The sequence below is a fragment of the Fringilla coelebs genome (genome assembly GCF_963513975.1).
Source record: "Fringilla coelebs genome assembly, chromosome: 3".
Taxonomy (NCBI): domain Eukaryota; kingdom Metazoa; phylum Chordata; class Aves; order Passeriformes; family Fringillidae; genus Fringilla; species Fringilla coelebs.
Genome location: NC_140030.1, coordinates 44836744 through 44856338, shown reverse-complemented (window position 1 = coordinate 44856338; position 19595 = coordinate 44836744). Strand labels below are relative to the sequence as shown.

The window sequence follows — 19595 nt, the reverse complement described above, 5'->3', positions numbered from 1 at the left end:
GATCAGTAAACAGTAAGCCAGTGCTGAGTCTCTGGTGTGGAGTGCTCGTGCTGTGCAGCTCTGCTCAGGGAGTGGGTAGTGGCTTTCTTGGGAACTGGATCTTTCAGACATGTTTCAAAGGGGACTCACAAATAGAAAGGTACAGAAACCCAGGTGGAGCTAACAAAGACACTGATTTCTTCAGCAAAATTTACTTCAGAGGAAATGTGCAGCCAGCCTTAGCTTCCAGTCTAAGTAATAAAAAGAGAAAGAAAGAAAAAGGTGTCCAAACCCAGGACTACCAGCAGAAAAAAAAACTCATTTAGAATTGTATCTATGTTTTGATTATGCATGTGAATAGAAACCAGAAAAATCTAACACTTCATAAATTACATATATTTAATCCCCAAGAAGTAAGCATTTTAACCAAGAAATCAATTTCCATTTATTTAAGTCCACATGAAATGTGCATGTTGTGTATGTTTGCCAGTTTCCTATGACTATAATCCCTAGTTTCTATCACTACCTGATAAATGTTCCATGATTTAGGTAGAGTTTTTCAAACCATTTTTCACCTAGCATAAAAAATACCATTGTTTTCTTGCAGAACCCTCCCAAATCACATCATCTTCTCTGATTTTAAGGGATAAGGAGATGCAAGTAATTGAAAATAAGTCCATAAAAAATCTAGAAATTTGTGAGGTGGGGAATTTAATAGAGGGTACATGGGTAAGCCTTTGTTCAGCATGGCTGTCACTTCCTCTTTGCTGCACTTCACTCTTGTCCAAAACATGAATTCCTTAGGCAGGGGACTATCTCCTTTGTTCTGGTTCTGAAATAAGTCTGATTAGAGTTTTCTACTGCTACTGATGCTCAGTTAAATACAAATAATAAATAGTTAATGGTTTGCTGAGCTGCAGAGGTGGGGCTAATCAGCTGAGACTTCATGGGGTGGTTAATGATGGATTAGGAATGGGGGAACTGATAAAGCTGAATATTTAAAGACTAATATTGTACAGGATGATGGATGGTTTGTCTGCTTTGATTGCATATGAGCAGAAACTAACAATGTGCTTATCTTCCTCTTCCTTCTATTGTAGATTACTCTGCTCAAAACGTTGCTGTTCTGAGTGTCTGTCCAAATTCCCCTGAGTGGAGCACTGCCCATCAGAGGAGATGGCCTGAGAGGCTCTCACAATGGAAATTGGGTGGGGAGGTGAACAGTGACTTTACGAAGGGAGCGCGTTATCAAGCTGCACACTCGCCTGTTCGTGCTCAAACTCAGCTTGCTGAAATGGGGGGATTTCAATTGATTTTGCTTTCTTTTGCAGCACTGACTGATGAACCAGTGAGGGGGCAGCTGTGTTCTGAGGGCATGTGGCACAGGAGGGGTTTGTCCCACTGCCTGTGTGGTGCTGCTGAGACCCAGTGGGATCTTTGGCGTTCCATCTGTACCATGTACCGATGAGCTACTGTATCCCTGATGAGCTACTGTATCCCTGAGCCTGGTGTGCAGTGAAAAGAGTTACATACAACTTCTCTGTCAAAGCACTTCTGTGTATCACAGCTATATTTACTTGTTTTGAAAAAATCTTTTGCATTTGTTATCACTTATTAACCAGCAACGTATCAAGTTCTGATATTGGTATTACAGTAGGTATAATTAGACTTAAAAATTAATACTTCTAAGTGTCAAATTCTGTCCAAGGGACGTGACTCCTACTGAAAACAACTGATGCTAAATGATGGTGTTTTTTCAGTGTCTAACTACAGGATCAATACGGCCTTCGCCCTTGTCAGTAGTTCTGTCAGCTGCTAGGAAGACAGGCAGCCTTGCAGACAAGGCGCAGACAAGGAGGTCAAGAGAAGTGGATTCTTTTCTCAGTTTGCCTTAGGGCTTTTGCAATGCCTTGGACAAATCACACAACCTCTCCATTAAACCTCCTGACTTCCAAAATGGAAATGATCATAACTCTCTGCTTTCCCAGAATGCCATGGAGTAAATCAGTTCTTGGGAGGAGGGAAAGGTGAGGGGAGGGAATGGGTGTTTGTGGGAACAACATCTAAAAGGGTGCTTTGGAAGGAACAGATGTATTTCTGTTCACTTTAATCTTTGTAAACAGTCTTAGAGCGCACCTGGGATTTAACATATTAAAAAATTAAGCAGCATCTAAAAGATTTGGTCATGTAGACAGGTTACAGTAACTACAATATATAACATTGCTAGTTTCATTTTCCTATAGACATCATTTATTTTGGATAAGGCCAGGGTAACTATGAAAAATTGAAAGTTCAAATGTTCCCAATCAAACAAGAGTGCTTTGCAATTGTTTTACTTCAGATGGCAGTCAGGAAAATATTTCCATGTTTCATTTGCTAGAAAAGAGATCCAGAGCTGGCATTAGTAGTGGCTTTGATGTATTCTCTGGTACATTGGTCCAGAGCATGCTGATGTAAACAGAAGTGTCTCTTGACCTGTCATCTTTGTTCTTCAACTTTGATACTGGCCCCCTCCAGTGGCTCCTTTCTCCTCCTGGGAGGCTTTAAAAAGTCAATTGATACAGAAAAAAAAAAGAGTTTCAGTTTTCTTCTTTGCTTAAGACTCTAAAGAAATAGACATGTCTATTGTACAGTCACTGAAGCTCTTGAAATAGTGCACATTTTTCTCTCCGATCCTGAGGGGAAATGAGCAAAGAGAAAAAAGAAAAAAGCATGTAGTTTTGTACACAACATATGATATGGTAAGTACATAATATTTTTGCTTCTGATGGGTTTTTTTTTGAGAGGAAAACTGAGAAGCCCTGTTTCAGAAAAAGGCAGTGCAAACAACAATGCCTATGGGTAAGTTGGTCCATCATTGCCTATTATAGGGCCCTGGCTTTTGATGCCTGTAACTGTCAAATATTAGCTAATTTGTAATGATTTTTTCCTGTGGTTGGTGTGCCTGAAGCTGATTTTTAAAATAGTCCACTCAGTTTGAAAAATAGATTAGCAAAAAAATACATTCTCCTTGTGTTAAAAAATATCATTAGGTTGCATGACTGAGAAACTCTCCATGCTCTAAACCTGAAATTTGGCAAAAGATTTGCCAAGGATTTGGAAGGTCTCACCCATATACACATATGATAAGAGAGCCTATGATTAGGACACAAGCTATGCAGACAAGAGGATTATTGATGGTGAAACAAGAAGGCTGTGACAAGACTGAAAGAACAGTAGCCTGTAGGGATGGTGTGTGGGACTGAAGCAAAGAAGTGAGAAGACTGGGATAAAGAAACTATGAAGTTGGACCAGAAGTCAAAAATTAACCACTGAAGTAAGACTCTTAGGGTGCTAAGAGAAGGGAAAGGGATGAAGGCATTGGGTTGAGAGTGAGAGTCAGAAAGTCCTTAGGTATTACAGTACAATCTTCTCAAAGAGTCTCTGTGGTCAAGAAACAATAATAAAAAACCTGGAAAATTACTGACAAAATATTTGCTTTATTCCTCTAGCGATTGCTGCTTTTAAAGAACATCAACCTACTGATGGTGAATCCTGAGGAAGCCCTAGTGATAGTATGCAGTGTTGTGGACATCAAGGGTCTTGTCCTAGTTCTAAACCACTTGGACTTAGAAGAATTCTACATAAAGAGTGCAGAGGCATTCAGATTTTTAGAATAACATAAAGAACAGCAAATTTAAAAAGTTAAAGTCTCACACATTAGGAGATGGTAGGTTTATTGCCCACAGAACCGTATTTCTCCCCAGTTTATATGTATTATTTTAAGCAGACTTTAATTGTATAATCATGTTAAGTTTTTCACAGAACACTAACCACATTAAGTGCAAGAATGGATACGGCTCAGGAAATGAATCAAGGAACTTGTCACTGTTACAGGATGAGGTGCCTTAGTAGCTCCTCTTAAGTGCATCCCTCCAGCAATTTTCATTAACTTAGGCTTTCTGCACAGAAACATGCCACTGCATTCTGTCATTTCTAAACTGTGTTTATGAGCTGAAACTCCCTATTTAGCAACAGTTTGTTCTTGACACCAGCTAACGAAACTGCCTCAGTGGCAGCTCCTGCAAAGCAAAGCTTTATTCTCTCAGAGACAGGCAGCACAGAAAGTAAAGATTTGACACCAGAAAATTAACTCTTAAGTTACCTTTCCAGTTCTCACAGGTTTTCTCTATTCTAGTTTTTCCCCTCTCCATTGGAAGAGGCCCCTTATGAGACACCACAGGTGTGTCCAGGTGTTGTTGAGTCCACAGTCAAAGCCCTTCCTTAGGACCGTACCTTTTAGCATTTTGGAGTTATCTCAAGTATAAAAGCAATAAACATCTTGTCATTGTTATTGAAATACAATGGTTTTTAGCTACACAGGTCTTTTTTAGCATCTTCTCCCTTGCAACTGTAAGGGATATATTGTGCTTTCCTAGACATCTTTCTTTGTGATGGGACTGTTTTCTATTTGCATCTTCTTTTACAGTAGTGTCCTTCAATGTAACTCTCTTTAAAAAATGCAAACAAAATGAAGTGATCTGTATCTTGTATTTCCAAAGATAAATGTAACACCCTCATTTTCAACAGGAATGTAGTCAATAGAACAGTTTTCTCCTCAAAACTTTGCTTGATTTGTTGCAACAAAGCCTTGAAGATATAGAAGGAATTGATGTCAGTGATTATAAAGACAGAACACATCATAATCTTCCTTGGGAGAAGGAGAAAGTCACTTGAACCCAATTTCTGAAGATGGCAAATGAATTTCTCCTCTGTTAAGTCTTTTCTCTGAATTCACAAAAGTTTTGGGTGCAGGTACCTGCAAAGAGGCATCATGGACGGCTGTGCTCAGAATTAAGGAAACACTACATGATATACAGCAGCCCCCACTGTGGAATTGTGGGACCCTGAAGTCCTCACTTGGGCACTGAAAATTAGCTGTCCCTTTTGATGTTCACTGTTTGGTTGAAAGTACCTCCTCAGCTCACAAGGAGAGTGTCCATAACCTCTTCAGCTGGCTCACAGCAGAGCACCATACAACACAGCTACAGTGCAAGAGCAGGCAGTAAAAAAGGACTGTTGATGCCATGCTCCAGGTAGAGGCAAAAAAGAATTCCCATACACTGCAATTATAGAAGTATAGGATCATCAAGGTTGGAAAAGACTGTCTAGATCAGAACATCAGCCGTCAGTCCGAGCGTCAGAGCAGCACTGTCGCCCCTAAACCACATCAACGCCAGATCCAGGTACCTCCTGAACACACCCACGGTTGGTGTTTCCACCACCTCCCTGGGCAACTTATTCCAATGACTGACCATCCAAACAGCGGGGGAAAAAAAAAACCGCACAGAAATTATGCCTGTGTAGCTAAAGACTACGGACCAAACACTTTAGGTAGGACCTGACCTCTCTGCCCCGCTGGTCCCTGCAGCAACCCCGGGCGCAGGCAGAGCCCATCCCGCTCTGCGGAGCACCCCCGGCGGGCCGGGAGCCCGCACCAGGCGCGGGGAGCGCTCCCCCTCTAGCAGGACCCTCCACCACGGCTCTAGGAAGAGGATATGGGCAGAGAGGAAGAGGATAAGGGCAGAGTAAGAAGAGAAGCGGCGGCGCTTTATCCGCGCCCCGTCTGAGGGCGGAGGACGGCGGACAACTCTCACTGCCTGCGGGCACCACAGCGCCCGTCTGCAGCGCCCGCCTCGCCGCCCTCGCTTTACGGCGCGCCGCGGTTTGCGACGCCCAAGATGGCCGCCCCCAGGGCACAATGAGCCCGCTCCGGCCGCCGCCGCCGGAGGAAACGCGGGGCACGGGCAGGGCCGGCCGGGACACAGCCGGGGCGCTCCTCCGGCAGCGGGACTCGTCGGCGACAGCTCGGCGTGTGGGGCCCCGCCGGAGCTGGTAGTGGGAGAGCAGAGCGTCCCCGGGGAGGCGGCATGTGGGGTGCCCTGCTGCGGCGCGGGGTCCGCGGCGGCGGGCTGCGGTGCCTGTCCTCGGGCGGCCCGCCCTGGAGCCAGGTGGTGTCGGAGGCCGAGAAGATCGTGGGGTACCCGACGTCCTTCATGAGCCTGCGGTGCCTGCTGAGCGACGAGCTCAGCAACATCGCCATGCAGGTCCGCAAGCTGGTGGGCACCAAGCACCCGCTGCTCGACACCGCCCGGTAAGCGCTGGCGGGAGCTGTGGGGGCACGGCGGGGCTGGGGCCGCGGCAGCCCGCGGGAGCCTTGGCAGAGCTCCTGCGAAGTTTTGGGCTTCGTGCCGTGAGTGGAGTGTCCCCAGGGCAAGGCTGTTCCGGGGGTGGGAGGTTTCGCCTCCGCTCCGGGATCCTCGTTTCCCTGCCGTGGCAGGTTTTCCCTGCGGTTATCCGCTGTCATTCGGAAGTTGCTTCCTTGTGACGCCACGTGCGGCGCTTCCCCCGTGCGGTGCGGGGAAAAAAAAAAAGAAAACTCCCTTGAAAAGTGCGGCTGCCTCGCTAACAGCTTTGTATTCTGTTATAAATAAGAATTGTATTGCAAGGAAAGCAAGGAAAAAAGCAGAGACACTACTTAGTTTAAAAGCTCGGTATGACCCTTCTCGGAACTGTGTATTGTGTTACCAAGTGTTTTGGACTATCCAGCTGGGAAATGCGAGTTTTTGTGTGTTGTTGAGAATTTTAGGGTTGCTAAGCTGTGTATTCACCCTTTAATTCTTAAGGCAAACTAATGGAAGTCTTGCATTCCTGCCACCAAGCAGAAATTTGGATTGTTGAGCAGGTTGACTGTAAAACAAGAACTGATTGGCAGTGAGTTTTTTATACAATAAAACTCCAGACGCTTACCAAAATGAAGGAAAAAATAAAAGTGCAATTTTCTGAAAAAATAGAAGTGGAAAAATAAAAGTGTAATTTTTCACTTTTGGTTGTGGATTTGAGTATTTTGGTTGTGGTTTTTGTTTGGTTTTGGGGTTTTGGGGGTTTTTTGTTTGGTTGATCTGTGTTTGCTATAACTGCAGCTATAGCAACATTAATAGAATCCAAGTTTAGTATGCACAGTATTTTTTAACAGGTGTAAGACAAAAATGAGCATTTGTTTAAAGTGGATGTTCAGATTTTCTTTTAAGGAGTGGAAATGGTGGCTCTTTAGTGGTCCTTGGCAAATCCAGTGTTGTAATGATATAAAAACAAGATTTGTTTTTCAAGCTCTCTGTCTCTAAATCTGGTTGTCTTGAGTGAACAAAATGAGTGCAGGGGATAAACAGCTTTTTTAGAGAAAATAACTTTCAGGAAGGGGGATGTAGACATTGGCCTTGAGTAGACTTTTCTGCATGAAACAAATCAAATTGTTAATAAAAATGGAAAATACCTGACTTTAGAAAATGGTGGTGGAGGGGATTTTCTTGAACTTTTTATAAATGAAGGTTGTGATAAAGGGGAGGGATGAGAAGAAAATGCTCTTCTGTCATTGTAAGGTCAGTTGATGAAGTGGAGGAAATTAGGAGGAGCGAAGCACAGTGTCTTTGGGCTCTTAAGTTTACACTGCACAGAAGTCACAGAAGTGTCACAGAGACCTGCAGTGGTAAAGTGGAACTTTAGAGTGCCTGTTCAATGCATGGTAGAGTTGCTGGTTTGTTTGGGAATTTTAAATGCAGTATTTTGGGGCATGGTTGGAAATTTTGTGGTGATGTTAGGGTTTGTTGGGGTTTTTTTATTATTTTAAGTGGGCTGCTTCAGGGTTAATTCTGTAAGCCTGTGGCTTGTGGAACACCAGTAGGGATATTGTCATGCCTAGGCTCAGCAGGATTAAATACATTCATTTTAAAAATTCATATGTGTTTCAGAGCACACTACTAAACTGATCTGTTGTGCTGGAAAGAAAAAGTATTTTACTCACATAAAACTGAAACCCTATGCCCTTACTTTGGACCTTCTTATTTGGTTGCACTGGTATTTCCAAGGGCTTTGTTGCAGATGGATTTCCGATGGCCTTGACCTTTGTGCTGTAAGAAGAGGTAATATCCTGCTGACAAGTTTTAGTACACCCACAGTAACGCACAAATTGTACCTTACTCACTCTGTTTTATGGTGTGATGTTGCAATAAGGTGAAATTTGACCATATTCTTTCTCAATGATCTTGATAATTTATTTCTGAAATTTAAGTGTTGTATGTTTCAATGTAAATGTGAGTGATTTTAGTTTTGAATTGGAGATCTATGCCCTGACTTATCACAGCAATTTAGGAAACAGGTAATGATTTTTCAATACTAGGATTTTTAAAAATACTTTTAAATCTGTCTCATTACTCATTCCTAAAAAGTAATAACGGTTTCCTGTTGTGTGTTCAGACAAATGTTTTAAAGCAAGGGTATCTAAAATATTTTATTTGATGATTTTTTAAAAAATACTTAAGTGATTGATATGTTCTAGAACTCTAATCTTTGAGGCCCTGAGTGAGTAAATGCTATATATATCTGAGAAGTACTCCAGCATTTAAGGAGACTTTTGTATTTGTGGAAACTACTGAAAAATATGTGCTGTAAAATTGATTAGTTGCATGTGCTGTTTCTCAAGTTTCTACTCATTTATTTTTGAGGTTATAAGTGATGACAATCAAATTGATTGCTTGCTGTCAGGTCTAAACAATTTTCTTTAATCATCATTGACTGGTGGAATTTTGTCATCAGTGGTTTTGTGTCTACCCTCCCTTCCTGCCTAAAGGCTTTGCCAGCTTTTGAAGTCTTCCTGAGACCATTAAGGGTTTCTTAAAGCAGAGGGTTCCCTGTCAATGCTTGTCTGCATGGACTAAGTTCTGAGCTGAGACAGCATAGGACATAATTGCCACCACACAGAAAGCCTTTAAGGTTACCAGGGTGTTGATGAGTGTTTTTAACATTTTGCCAAGCTTTGGCTCACTAGGCTGTTGCAATGTGATGCCTGTGCCGAGAGCCTTGAAGAAGGCAGCTGAAAGGTATCTGTGCATGTGAGACAGGACATGTGGAGAAGCAGCTGTTGGGCCAGTATACATTTCCCTGATGATCCCATCCATTTCTTCCTCTTGTTTGGATGCAGCACTGGCAGCTCCTGGGTGTAAGTGCTTGCTGTGAATCAGGACTGCAGCAGGTGTTCTTCTGGGATGATGTGTGACCCTGATACCTCCCACCAAGCTTGTGCCTGGCCAGCAGCTTTAAATCTGAGATCTATTGCTGACCCTCCTCTTGGAAGGGCAGAGACAGGTAACTGAGCCCTACAGTGACAGATTTGGGAGTTCTGTAATCCATGCGGCAAAGTTGAGTTTATATTTTAATATTTTTTGGTTTATTTCTAAGATTTTGGTTTCTTAAAAGTCAGCTATGTGAACAGCCACTGTACTAGCTTTGCCAGACTTGTTAGAAGGAGGGCAAAATGTGAGGAAAAGGTTACGTTTAGTTTTAGAAAGGCTAATGTCTAGTGGTTAATGGATCATTGGAAGCTGGGGTATCTGGATGAGATTCACAGCTGTGCTTTTGGCTCTCTGACTAGAGCAAGTCACTTAATTTTTCATACTTGCATTCACTTATTTGTGAAATGAATAATGTAGCATCTGTTTACTGGAGATATTGCACTTCATTCGTTGCAGCCTGTATTGATCACTCTGATCTTTCAGTGGAAAATGGTGTATAAGCAATATTAACAAAGAATACTTTTAAGAAATGCTATCATTAAAAAAATATTTGCCTCCAATGGATACTCTGGAAACAAAATTGCAATCTGACTACTACTGGATCTTTCTGTTTGTAGTCCTGTAAGTCACTGTATGGTTTTTCAGAGCTTTAAGATTTGCTATAATGAAGTGTCTTCAGCAGCTACTCAAAACTAGTGTTTCTTGGTTTTTCCCCCTCTTCAGGCTTTGCTGGACTAAAGCAAAACTTTTTCAATGCATGGTTGTATGACCTCCTTTTCACTTGAGAAGCAAACAAATCTCCTGTCTTTTCTCTTTCCTGTCTCCTTTCTAGGCTAGCATACATCCTTCTTAGTATAGGAAAGAGTCTGTAATTGGCACAGTGATCTATTTTTCTCAAAAATGTAGTGTGAATAACATTTTCTTGATTACTTAATCTCCCTTGAGAAGGGTATAGCTTGCTGCAAATTGTAAACAGTAAACGTTATGGCTAATGCATCACTTTTATAATATCACTAAATGAAATGGAACACTTCATACACGTAAAATTATTATGGGATACTGTTTAGCTCCAGCCATTCTCTCATTAGCCTGCGGGAGGAATGATTATATTTTAGTTCTGTCAGAATTGTTTGTTGGTGATAAATGCTTAAGTAGACATGGTTACAGTTTTCCTGTATTATTACAGAAATAAAAAGTCTGGCTAGACCAGGTTTTGTTCTGTTGCAGCCTGCTCAATGTAGATCTCTAGACATTTTAAGGCCCAAGAATGCAATCCAGAGCAGTTTCAAGATGACATGCTTTTTGTTTATGATGTCTGATAACATTGGCTTCTTGATATTTCTGTTTCTTTATCAGCTTGAGATAGCTTAGTTCAGTAACACATCTTGTAACTCCAGGTGTGGCGTGCATCTGCCTTCCTATGCAGGTGACCAGTTTCAGCATAGACGTAGGCATTTGTTCCAGCCTGTTATTGATGACATTGTTATTGCCAATTCATATTTTGCCTTAACAGAATGGTGACCTTAAAATTGTCCTCTTTTATAATTTCTGTGAGTGACTACGAGTAGCTTTTTAGCAACTTGTTTCTAATGTTAATTAATTTTTATTTTCTGAGCCAGAAAAATGATAGCATCTATTTACTTGACAGTGGCTAATGAGGTACCTTTCTCTGAAAACAGCAGGCAGCTGGACACTCAAAGTGATAAGCAGAAGGTCTGGCCAAAGCTGAGCTTCTACTACAATCTTTTAAGTTTTACCGAGTTTCTTAATCTATTACAGGCGTGGGATCATAAAGTCCATCTCCTGCAATTGCTAGATTAGAAGTTAAAACACATTGGCTTTCAATAAATTTTATTCTATTTTCAGCCTGCTATAACACTTTGTAAAAGATATTTTTGCAGTAGAGAGATGTGATTTTTGGTCAGAATGCCTGTGAAGTTAGCTATGATGTGGCAGCAGTGTCGTTTCCTGTGTTCACTTCAGAAATGTGTTTGACTTCCTGCTGGCATTCAGGACACTTCTGCAGAAAGTATTAGTGGTGATGTTACAAATGCAGAAATATTTTTCCTGCTTGATATGTTTGATACTATTTGCAAAATATACTGGTTGTAGGAAGTCTGGCTTTGTCCAGGAAGACTATTTCCCAAAGCATTGTGTACAGCTGATGGAAACAGAGGTTTTTTCAGGAGAGTTCCAGTTGACTGAAACACCAGAGTTAACTTCTTGGTTTGACTCACGCCACCCAGAAATGTTTGTCTTTCAAGGAATGCTGGCCCCTCTTAGCTAAATTAGGTTTTGTGAGTATCTCCCAGTCAGTTGTGATAGACTTGAAAAACCTCCATCATGTTACATAACTTTGAAATATTGGTACTCCTTAGGGTTTTCTGTTACCATACTCACCATCAAGTAAACCTTTCTTAGACACCAAAACCAGTTTGTGTATTTTGGCTGAACGAACTCACAAAGAGCTAAATGTGGTAAAGTTAACTTTGGAAGGTAAAAAGACATGTAAGAAATTAAACCATTGCACGTTCATATATAGACTGAAATTTTCTTTCTGATTACTTCCACATTATTCCTTGTACCTGTGGCCTTCACTATGGTTCTTAGTCAGCCACCACTTAATATTGTCTTGTACAGTTAAGAGGAAGAGAGAATCAATTTTTGTAGGTCCCACTCTTCCTTTATGCTGTAATCAGTTAGAATGGATATGTGCTGTTTGTTCTTTCTTCCAAATGTTGTGTTTCATTTCTCAACCTGCATTTCTTTCACTAGTGTATGTTTTTTAATAGTTTTCTCCAAAAACAATAACTATTACACTCATATACTTAAATGCTCATATCCATCAGATATTGCTATTCTTTATTGCTATTCTTTTGAAGAGCTGTCAGTAGATGAGAGTTGCATCAATATTTGTACATTCAGGCTTCAGGTTCACAATTCCTGTTTAAGGGATCTTAGCTTCCTTTTTTTTTTTTTTTTTTTTTTTTTTTTTTTTAATATTACACTTTGTTGGTTTTGACAGTGATAATCTCAGTGTGGAAGGTAAAACATATTGGCCAGACATGTGTGCCTATCCATCCATCCATCCATCCATCCATCCATCCATCCATCCATCCATCCATCCATCCATCCATCCATCCACACGCACACACACACATACTGCATTAGTAAATCCTAGCTCAAGAAGTCAAGGTAGCCTTTGTCAGGATCATGGGTTTTCAGCTGTAGTGGTGCTGAGTTCTTGTCTTCTCATTCATTCACAGTATTTGTGTAGAAAAAATTATGTAAAGGATGTTTAATTGTACGTTACAGCACTTAGTTTTGATGAATATTTTGCCACCATAAGCAAAGTAGGATTGAGTAGGAAATCTGCAGTATGAAGGTGCAAAAGCAAGGCTGCTAATTAAATTCTTGTGCACTTGAATAATTGTGGTTTTTTGCAGCTATTCTCATTTAAATATCTATGTTGAATCCAGGTTTTTGTGCTTATGAAGAATGTAATTTTTTAGCATGTAGGGTGGTCTTTATAAACAAAGCGTACTCAAAGTAGGTGGTAATTCTGATTTTCTGATGGAAATATTTTTAGTGAAAACTAATATGCTTTTGTGAGATTGATAATTTTTGGTATTTTGCATAGGGCATCTGAAGGTTTCAGTAGAACTTCCAGTATGATTTGGTCTGCTTAAATGAAAGACTGTGGGAGTTCTTAAGCCTGTGTTCTCAAGCATGTGTCAGAGAAACTGAATGTATAATGACCAGATCCGAATGCCAATCAGCCTTGAAAGGATGTAGTATGGCACACCTAGAGAACATTTTGCTTCACTTTGGGCATGCAGTAGCCTAAAATGAAGGTAGTTCTTAAAGTTCACATCTGTTCTTTCCTGCTTTCACATACAATTGATTTATAATGCATGTGAATATTGAATACCAAGTTTAATGTACTAGTGAATGACTGTTAGGTCAATGTTTGCTCAGCGTAGGAAAAGAGTACTGAATAAGTGGAAATAGTTTCAAAATAATTCTTTCTGTAACACTGAAGAGAGTTGCCAAATATGCCTTTCTATAAAATGAAAATGAGAACCAATGTCAAAGAATAATCAAAATTAATATTTGGGTTACTGGAAGTGGTTTTCACTCAGTGAATCTTCTATTTGGCAATGTTAAGTTAACCTCTTTACCTTACAGGAATAATGGAAAAAGTACTTTACCCAGGGCTTTCTCTCTCTCTCTGAGGTCTGTGTTTTGTAGCTTACAAATAGTGTTCTTCCCTGCTGTGCTGCCTCTTTTGTTGCTGCAGCCTCCTGGTTGACTTCTCTCCTTGCTTTGGAGGTCCTGGCAGTGGCAGGAGGTATCATAAACCATGAGCATTTTCAGAGCTCCTCCAGAAAATGTGGGTAACACTGTATTCTCTGCAGCACTTTGTAAATCTGTTGAGGAAAATACAAGTTCAGGGAGGACGAATGTGAGCTCGGGAGTTAGATGTTTCCATGCTTACCTATTGCTTGGTCCTAGGGGTTGCAGACCACTGTCTTAAATTATTAATATTTTTCCTTTACCCCACATCTGAGTGTCTTAGTTTCCCTCAGGGTAGGCAGACTGTCTGCAGTGCTTGCCCTAAAGGAACTCCTGCTAGAGACAAACCTAACAGACTATAAAGGAACACCGTGAATTTAAAAATCGGATCTATAACAAAAAATAAGTTTAAAATCTGTTGCAGCTGCTTTGCTGTCCTTGAATTGTCCCTGCCAATTGTCAGACATTGACAATCACTTTAGCTTGACTTTTTTTTTTCTCTGTTGCTGAATGAATGAATTACATTTAAGGAAAGAAAAACTGATCATATAGGAAAACAGTTGAGACTCATTATATATGTGAGCTTTTATCAAACACATGCTACTGAACTACCTGGATTTTACTTATAATGATAGATAAGGCTTAGAAATTTGCCTCGATACTTAATTTAACTGAGAAACTCTAGGACCTTTTCAGTTGCTGATGATTCTTCAGGTGAACCATAGTCATCTTTTCTTCAATCCTCAGCTATTCCTAAAAAACATCAGGAGCTCCAGCATTTGCATTCATCTTTCTCATTTCTTTCCCGCGTAAATTACAAGTGATGGTTGTTCCCATTTCCTTTCTCGTCCCCCCAATTCCTTTCTTCAAAATAGCGCTAATTGGTTCTATTCTATGGCAGCTCTTCCATTTTGGGGAAAAACACAGAAAGTCCTAAAGATAATCCTCTGTTTCTTAATTAAATGAAAGTTTATACTTTGTTACATCTAGGTTTTTTGTTCCCCTCCTTTTTCCCAGCTAGGGAAGGAAGTCCTACACCATGGCGCCACTGATTCAGATTCATTTTTCTAGTTAAAAATATGAACAGGCAAACCCTTTAGCATTCATCTCCAATTTATTTCAAAAAGTACTGCCTTTAGAAGTAGATTTCTTCGAGATCAAGTGTAAATTATTTTAAATTTTTTATTGGTTAAATGATCCTATAAGTGTGAACTGATTGACTTGATAGCTGCCACTAAACATGTACAATTAATTAGTTTTATAGAATCTGTACTCTTCAAAGAAAAATATAATTCTCGCTAACAGCTCCCATTATTTCTTTTCTAGGTCTTCACACTCGTGGTGCAAAGTTAATTGTATGACAGCTATCTTTTTCATTAACTGCCTGTTCAGCATTCTCCATGAAATAATCATAATCAAAGGGTCAATATATCTATGTGTTGTCATTGCTCCTGGAAATAATTACCTGTTGCACCTTAAAAACAAAGAATAGAAAGGAAGATTCTGTGTTTCAGTCATAAAGTAGGACTAGGTTTGTTAGCAGGCTGTGCTTCTGTAGACCCATCCTGCACATGCATAGTCCAGATTAAGGCAATTTGAGGGTAAATGGTCTGTGCCAACACTCTTTGTGGCTGGTTGTCATATGAATTATTAGCCAGTAGTAGAAGCACCATAATCTGATTTGGTAAGACTGCTTTTAAGCAGACTTAACAGAAAGTTCAACTTGTTGGGAGCTAAATGGAAATTGTTAGGCCAAAGGCACAAGCAAAGCCACAAGTGGAAAAATCGCCTCTTTTGCACATTTAATAAATGATTGTGCTAGCATACATTTGTTAGTGGGTGGGGGTTTTTTCCTAAAGATCCATTGTTTTCCTGTTAAATTAGTGTTAAACTTTGAGATTAAATATGACCGGGCTACTGTGTTTTTCTATTATGGAGATTCATATATTTTCATAAGCTAGAATCTAAAGGTTCCTTTGATATACAAGTGCATCTTATGTTCATGCTTGTTATAAAAGGGTAAAATTTTTTACCCCAGTGACCTTCCAGTCTCTGATTCCCAAATGCTTTCTATTTAATGTGGTATGTGAAGATGAAGTTGTGCATATTTTAAAAGGATTGTCGTGATTTTAATGCTACATTATGAAGTTCCTATTTGGTTTCTTTAGAAGTTGGCTTCTGAATGTGATCTGTCTTGTATGACTTTATTTCAGTAATTAAAAATTTATCTACAGGAAAAACAAGTCTTCCCCAAACTTCATGGTTGCCTCATGGAAGTGATGCTGAAACATTTAAGTGATGGGCCAATTCATCATCTGTTCTTCATCCCCAGTTGTTAAAACCAGAAATACCAGAGAGGATTTGTATTTCATGTTTTATTGTCCACTGGAAGAATGTCACTTTCTGATTATTTCTAAGTTTAGATAGTATGGGAGTCATTGACAGGCTCTTCAAGAAATCAGATGTCATCTCTCAGTAGGAGTAATAATGTGAAAAGACCATTTTCAGAAATAAGGCGTAGAAAACTTGAGAAAGCTGGAAGCATGGAGACCTTTAGAATAATTGTGGGGAGAAGTCCTCCTTCCAGTCCTCCTTCCTTTATTCAAGGAATGGAAGACATTAAAGGAGTTTCTACTGTTAGAATTTACAGGATGTTTTATGTGTCTTTTGTCCATGATATAACTTCATAAAACTGAAACAAGTAGTCTTGCCAGTTGGAAAGTAGGAAATGAATCCATGTAATGACTATAATGTGTCGTAGCAACCAAGTTTAAAATAGTCAGATTCCAAAATAATGTTATAAGAATTACATCAGAGGGAAAAAAAATTACTGTGTGTTATGTTATAGCAACAGAAACATGGCCTTATTTGTTTGTTTGTGAATCACTTGGGATCACATTTCTGTCTGTGGATTTTTGTGGGGGAACAGGGCTGGAGTTTACATCCTAACACCACACAGTTTTTGTTTGAGGGGATGTGTGAGGTTATACTTTCTTTTTTTTTTTTTTTTTTTTGTCATCCTCATTCCTGTGGCAGTTTGAGAGGGCTGACGTTAATTTTTCCGGGTTAATTTATTTTCAAATAAAGCACCAACTGAAAATTCACCTTCTTGATTGCTTTTCTACTTCTAAGACTTTAAAGGGTTCCCTTGAATCTCTCTGAGTCTTTTACCAGGCCTTGTCAGGGAATGATAAAATTTTAGTAGCTGAAAATCATAAATGAAACTTCAAGAGATTGTGGGGTTTTTTCTAATTAATGCAAACATAGCATTAATTAGACTGTTGGTGGACACCATCCTGCAGAACAATGTTCCAATGCTTCCCAGAGCAACAGTGAGATTCACAGTGGAAATATGTGCATCCCTCATTCCTCCACTTCCATGCATTGTACATGGTGATCCAAGCCTGGAGGAGCTGCTCCTTGGGGCTGAGCCAGGCTTATTCTCTTAAGGAAGCAGCTCAAAATCGCAGTGTACATTCATAATTGTGAATGCAGGTGGTCAGCAGCAGAGCTCTGTGTCAAATTCAAAGTGTGGACACAGAAATGGGATAGGCTGTTTTGTTCTGCCTGCACAGATGTTCTGCAGTTAGCTCCTTTGAATATGTTCTCATTTGTGAGCTTTGATTTCTAACTTTCACAGGTCTCATCCTCAGTCCCCAGTGTTCTTTCCATCTTCCTAATAGTTAATTTAGAAAAAAACCTTTTCAGGTAGCTGCTAAGATGTAAACACACATTGCAACTAGGAGTTGAGGTGTCTTCATGGCAATAATTGTTCCCTTCTCTTTCCTTCTTCTATTACAATTGCTAGGTAATTTACTTCCTAGAAGTACCAAGTCTGGATTAATATATTGTCCTTGGGTGGTACCAGAGCTTCAGATTACTGTGGTGTACATGTAGGTATTAAATATTGAAAGCTGTTTTCATGTTCTCACATGATGGAGCTGTGGGTAAACAAGTCTTACTGAGCAGTTTGGGAATCATGTACACACTGGTTTGCCTTAGGAAATCTGCCATTTAAGCCTTTGTCCTGATTTCTGATGGCTATAGTAAAAGGAGTGGTAGACAAGGAAACACGGCAGTGAGTGTTACTGAGAGGAAGAACCATTGTCCTGACATTGTGAAGGAAATGTGTTTAAGCTCATGAATAACTGAAACACTTACCAACTACTGTCACTAATCCTCATGAAACAATTTTCAATCTTCTTTTTTTTCCAAAGGCATTCAAAAGCAAAAGTCCCTGATGTTGTATAGTGTCTTTGCTTTCAGGATTTGTTCCCCATGTGTTCAATCTGGAGCCAAATATAAGCCCTTCTTATAAATGTAAGCATTAGAGAAACAAGAAAATACGTTGAAGAAGTTTAATGACAAATTAGTACGTTAAGTCTACATAGAATAAACGTTGCCATGCTACAGAGTGTAATGTAAATGTGAAATGTGTGAAGGTGTTGCTAATATCTGGGAGAGTGTAGTTGTATGGTTTAAAAAACCCCAACCAACTGAAAAATCCTCCACTTTAGGGGGTGATGCTGTGCAAGTTTTATCTGTTTTATAATTTCAAATGTGTATTGTTAAAGACAGGAGATAGTCAGACCTAATACATGTTTAGTCTTAGCTTTATTATGAGTAATTTGGAGATGTTATTTACACTTCCATATCAAGAGGGGAAACCCCTTTCCTCTTTTGTGTGCTAAAGAAACATTTCAGAGCTAGTCTGGCTCTAGACAGTGTTAAAGAAAGAGTGAGCTAGATCACTTCTAGCTTTAAATTTCTCTTTTATGATTTTTATGAATTCACAGAATATTGAATATTTATTTTTGCTACTGAGACACAAAAGGTAGAAGCCTGCAGGCTTGTTATGGTGTGGGTAGCCTATTGTGTTTCCATACCTGATGTAATTTTATTTAAAAATTGAATTTTGCATTAGATTACCTCAAAAACATCATCATTTGTTGATGTGAAGAATTTTAAATTCTTCCCCTGTGAATGATGAATTATTCTTTCACAAGAGATCTAAATTATTTTAATTAATTACTTTAGGCTTTAAATCTTTAAATTTTAAATTAAGTTACAGGTGAGTTAAGCTGTTCCCTGAGGAGCTTTTACTATGTTAGCAGTGGAGAGGGATAATATTTGCTTCATAATTCTCTAATAGGCTGTTGTATCCTGCTCCATTGAACAAGTCTGCTGTTTTGCTTTTGATTTCTGGTTTGTGTCCAGCATTTCAGGGATCAGCTTGGACAGTTAGACGATATCACCAGAAGCATATTTTCCTGTCTGCTGTGGAAGAGAAAGATTAGGACCCATTGAAATACATTGCTTTCTGAAGCTGTTGAGGACCACAGAAATTTAATGTAAAACCAAACGAGGCACTGATAACAGGATGTATGAAATTTTGTAGAAAATGTGCAAAATACAGATCCAGGTTTATTGGTGTAAATTTCATATCCCGATCTCAGTATGAATTCCCTTTGCTTAAACTCTTTCGCATGTATGTATATAACTAGATACAATTACAACAAGGTAACCTAATCCTTGGTTTGTGGGCTGCAAGGATTGAACCAAGCCTTATTTTCCTCTTCTCGTGTATGATTACTTGTTGAAGATGTGATACATTTAGGTCATATTTGGCATGTGTTTAAACTGAGCCAGGGACTGATTTATGAAGAAGAGAAAGTAACAAACCTAAATTGTGTTTTCCCATGTGTGACTATTGTAGCCAAGCTGCAATTTATTTTGTAGTGTCTAAAGTTACAATAAAAGATACATTCACAAAATAAAGTAGGGTAAAGAGTTCAGCTCTTAAACTTTCTTTTTTCCTTTCCTTCCCTTTTTTTTTTTTTTTTTTTAAGTTAGCTTTCATCATTGGGCCTTTAATTGTGTTAATTACTTGAAAGAATTTTTGGGAGGCTAGTTGAAGAGCAAGAGGGAGGAGAAATTGCCTCTAGCAAAGACTTTTTTGTGAGAACATTCTTACAGTATCTTATGGGAGAGATATCACTAAAAGAGTCTCTTTTAAAATCCCCATCTTCATACTTTTTTTAATATTCAAGTATTTTTAGTTTTCTAATAATCTTCCAGAATATCAGATTTCAATGCCTGCAGCCAATGGGAGATAGCAAAATTATCCTGTAATTAATTTTTTATCATATATTTTAATTTTTTGTATCTTTTGAAAGTGGGATGCTAAGTTAGATGAGTTCAGTTGTTGAACTT

General features: G+C 39.4%; 1 protein-coding gene across 1 annotated transcript in view; it reads left to right on the top strand.

Annotated features, from left to right (window-relative positions):
- The first annotated feature begins 5694 nt into the window (after positions 1-5694).
- PDSS2 (decaprenyl diphosphate synthase subunit 2) overlaps positions 5695-19595 on the top strand; it is a 109997-nt gene continuing 96096 nt past the window's right edge. Inside the window, exon 1 of the mRNA XM_084202862.1 lies at positions 5695-6112. Coding sequence (XP_084058988.1) covers positions 5889-6112 — 224 coding nt within the window. The 5' untranslated portion in view covers positions 5695-5888. The remainder of the gene's footprint in view (positions 6113-19595) is intronic.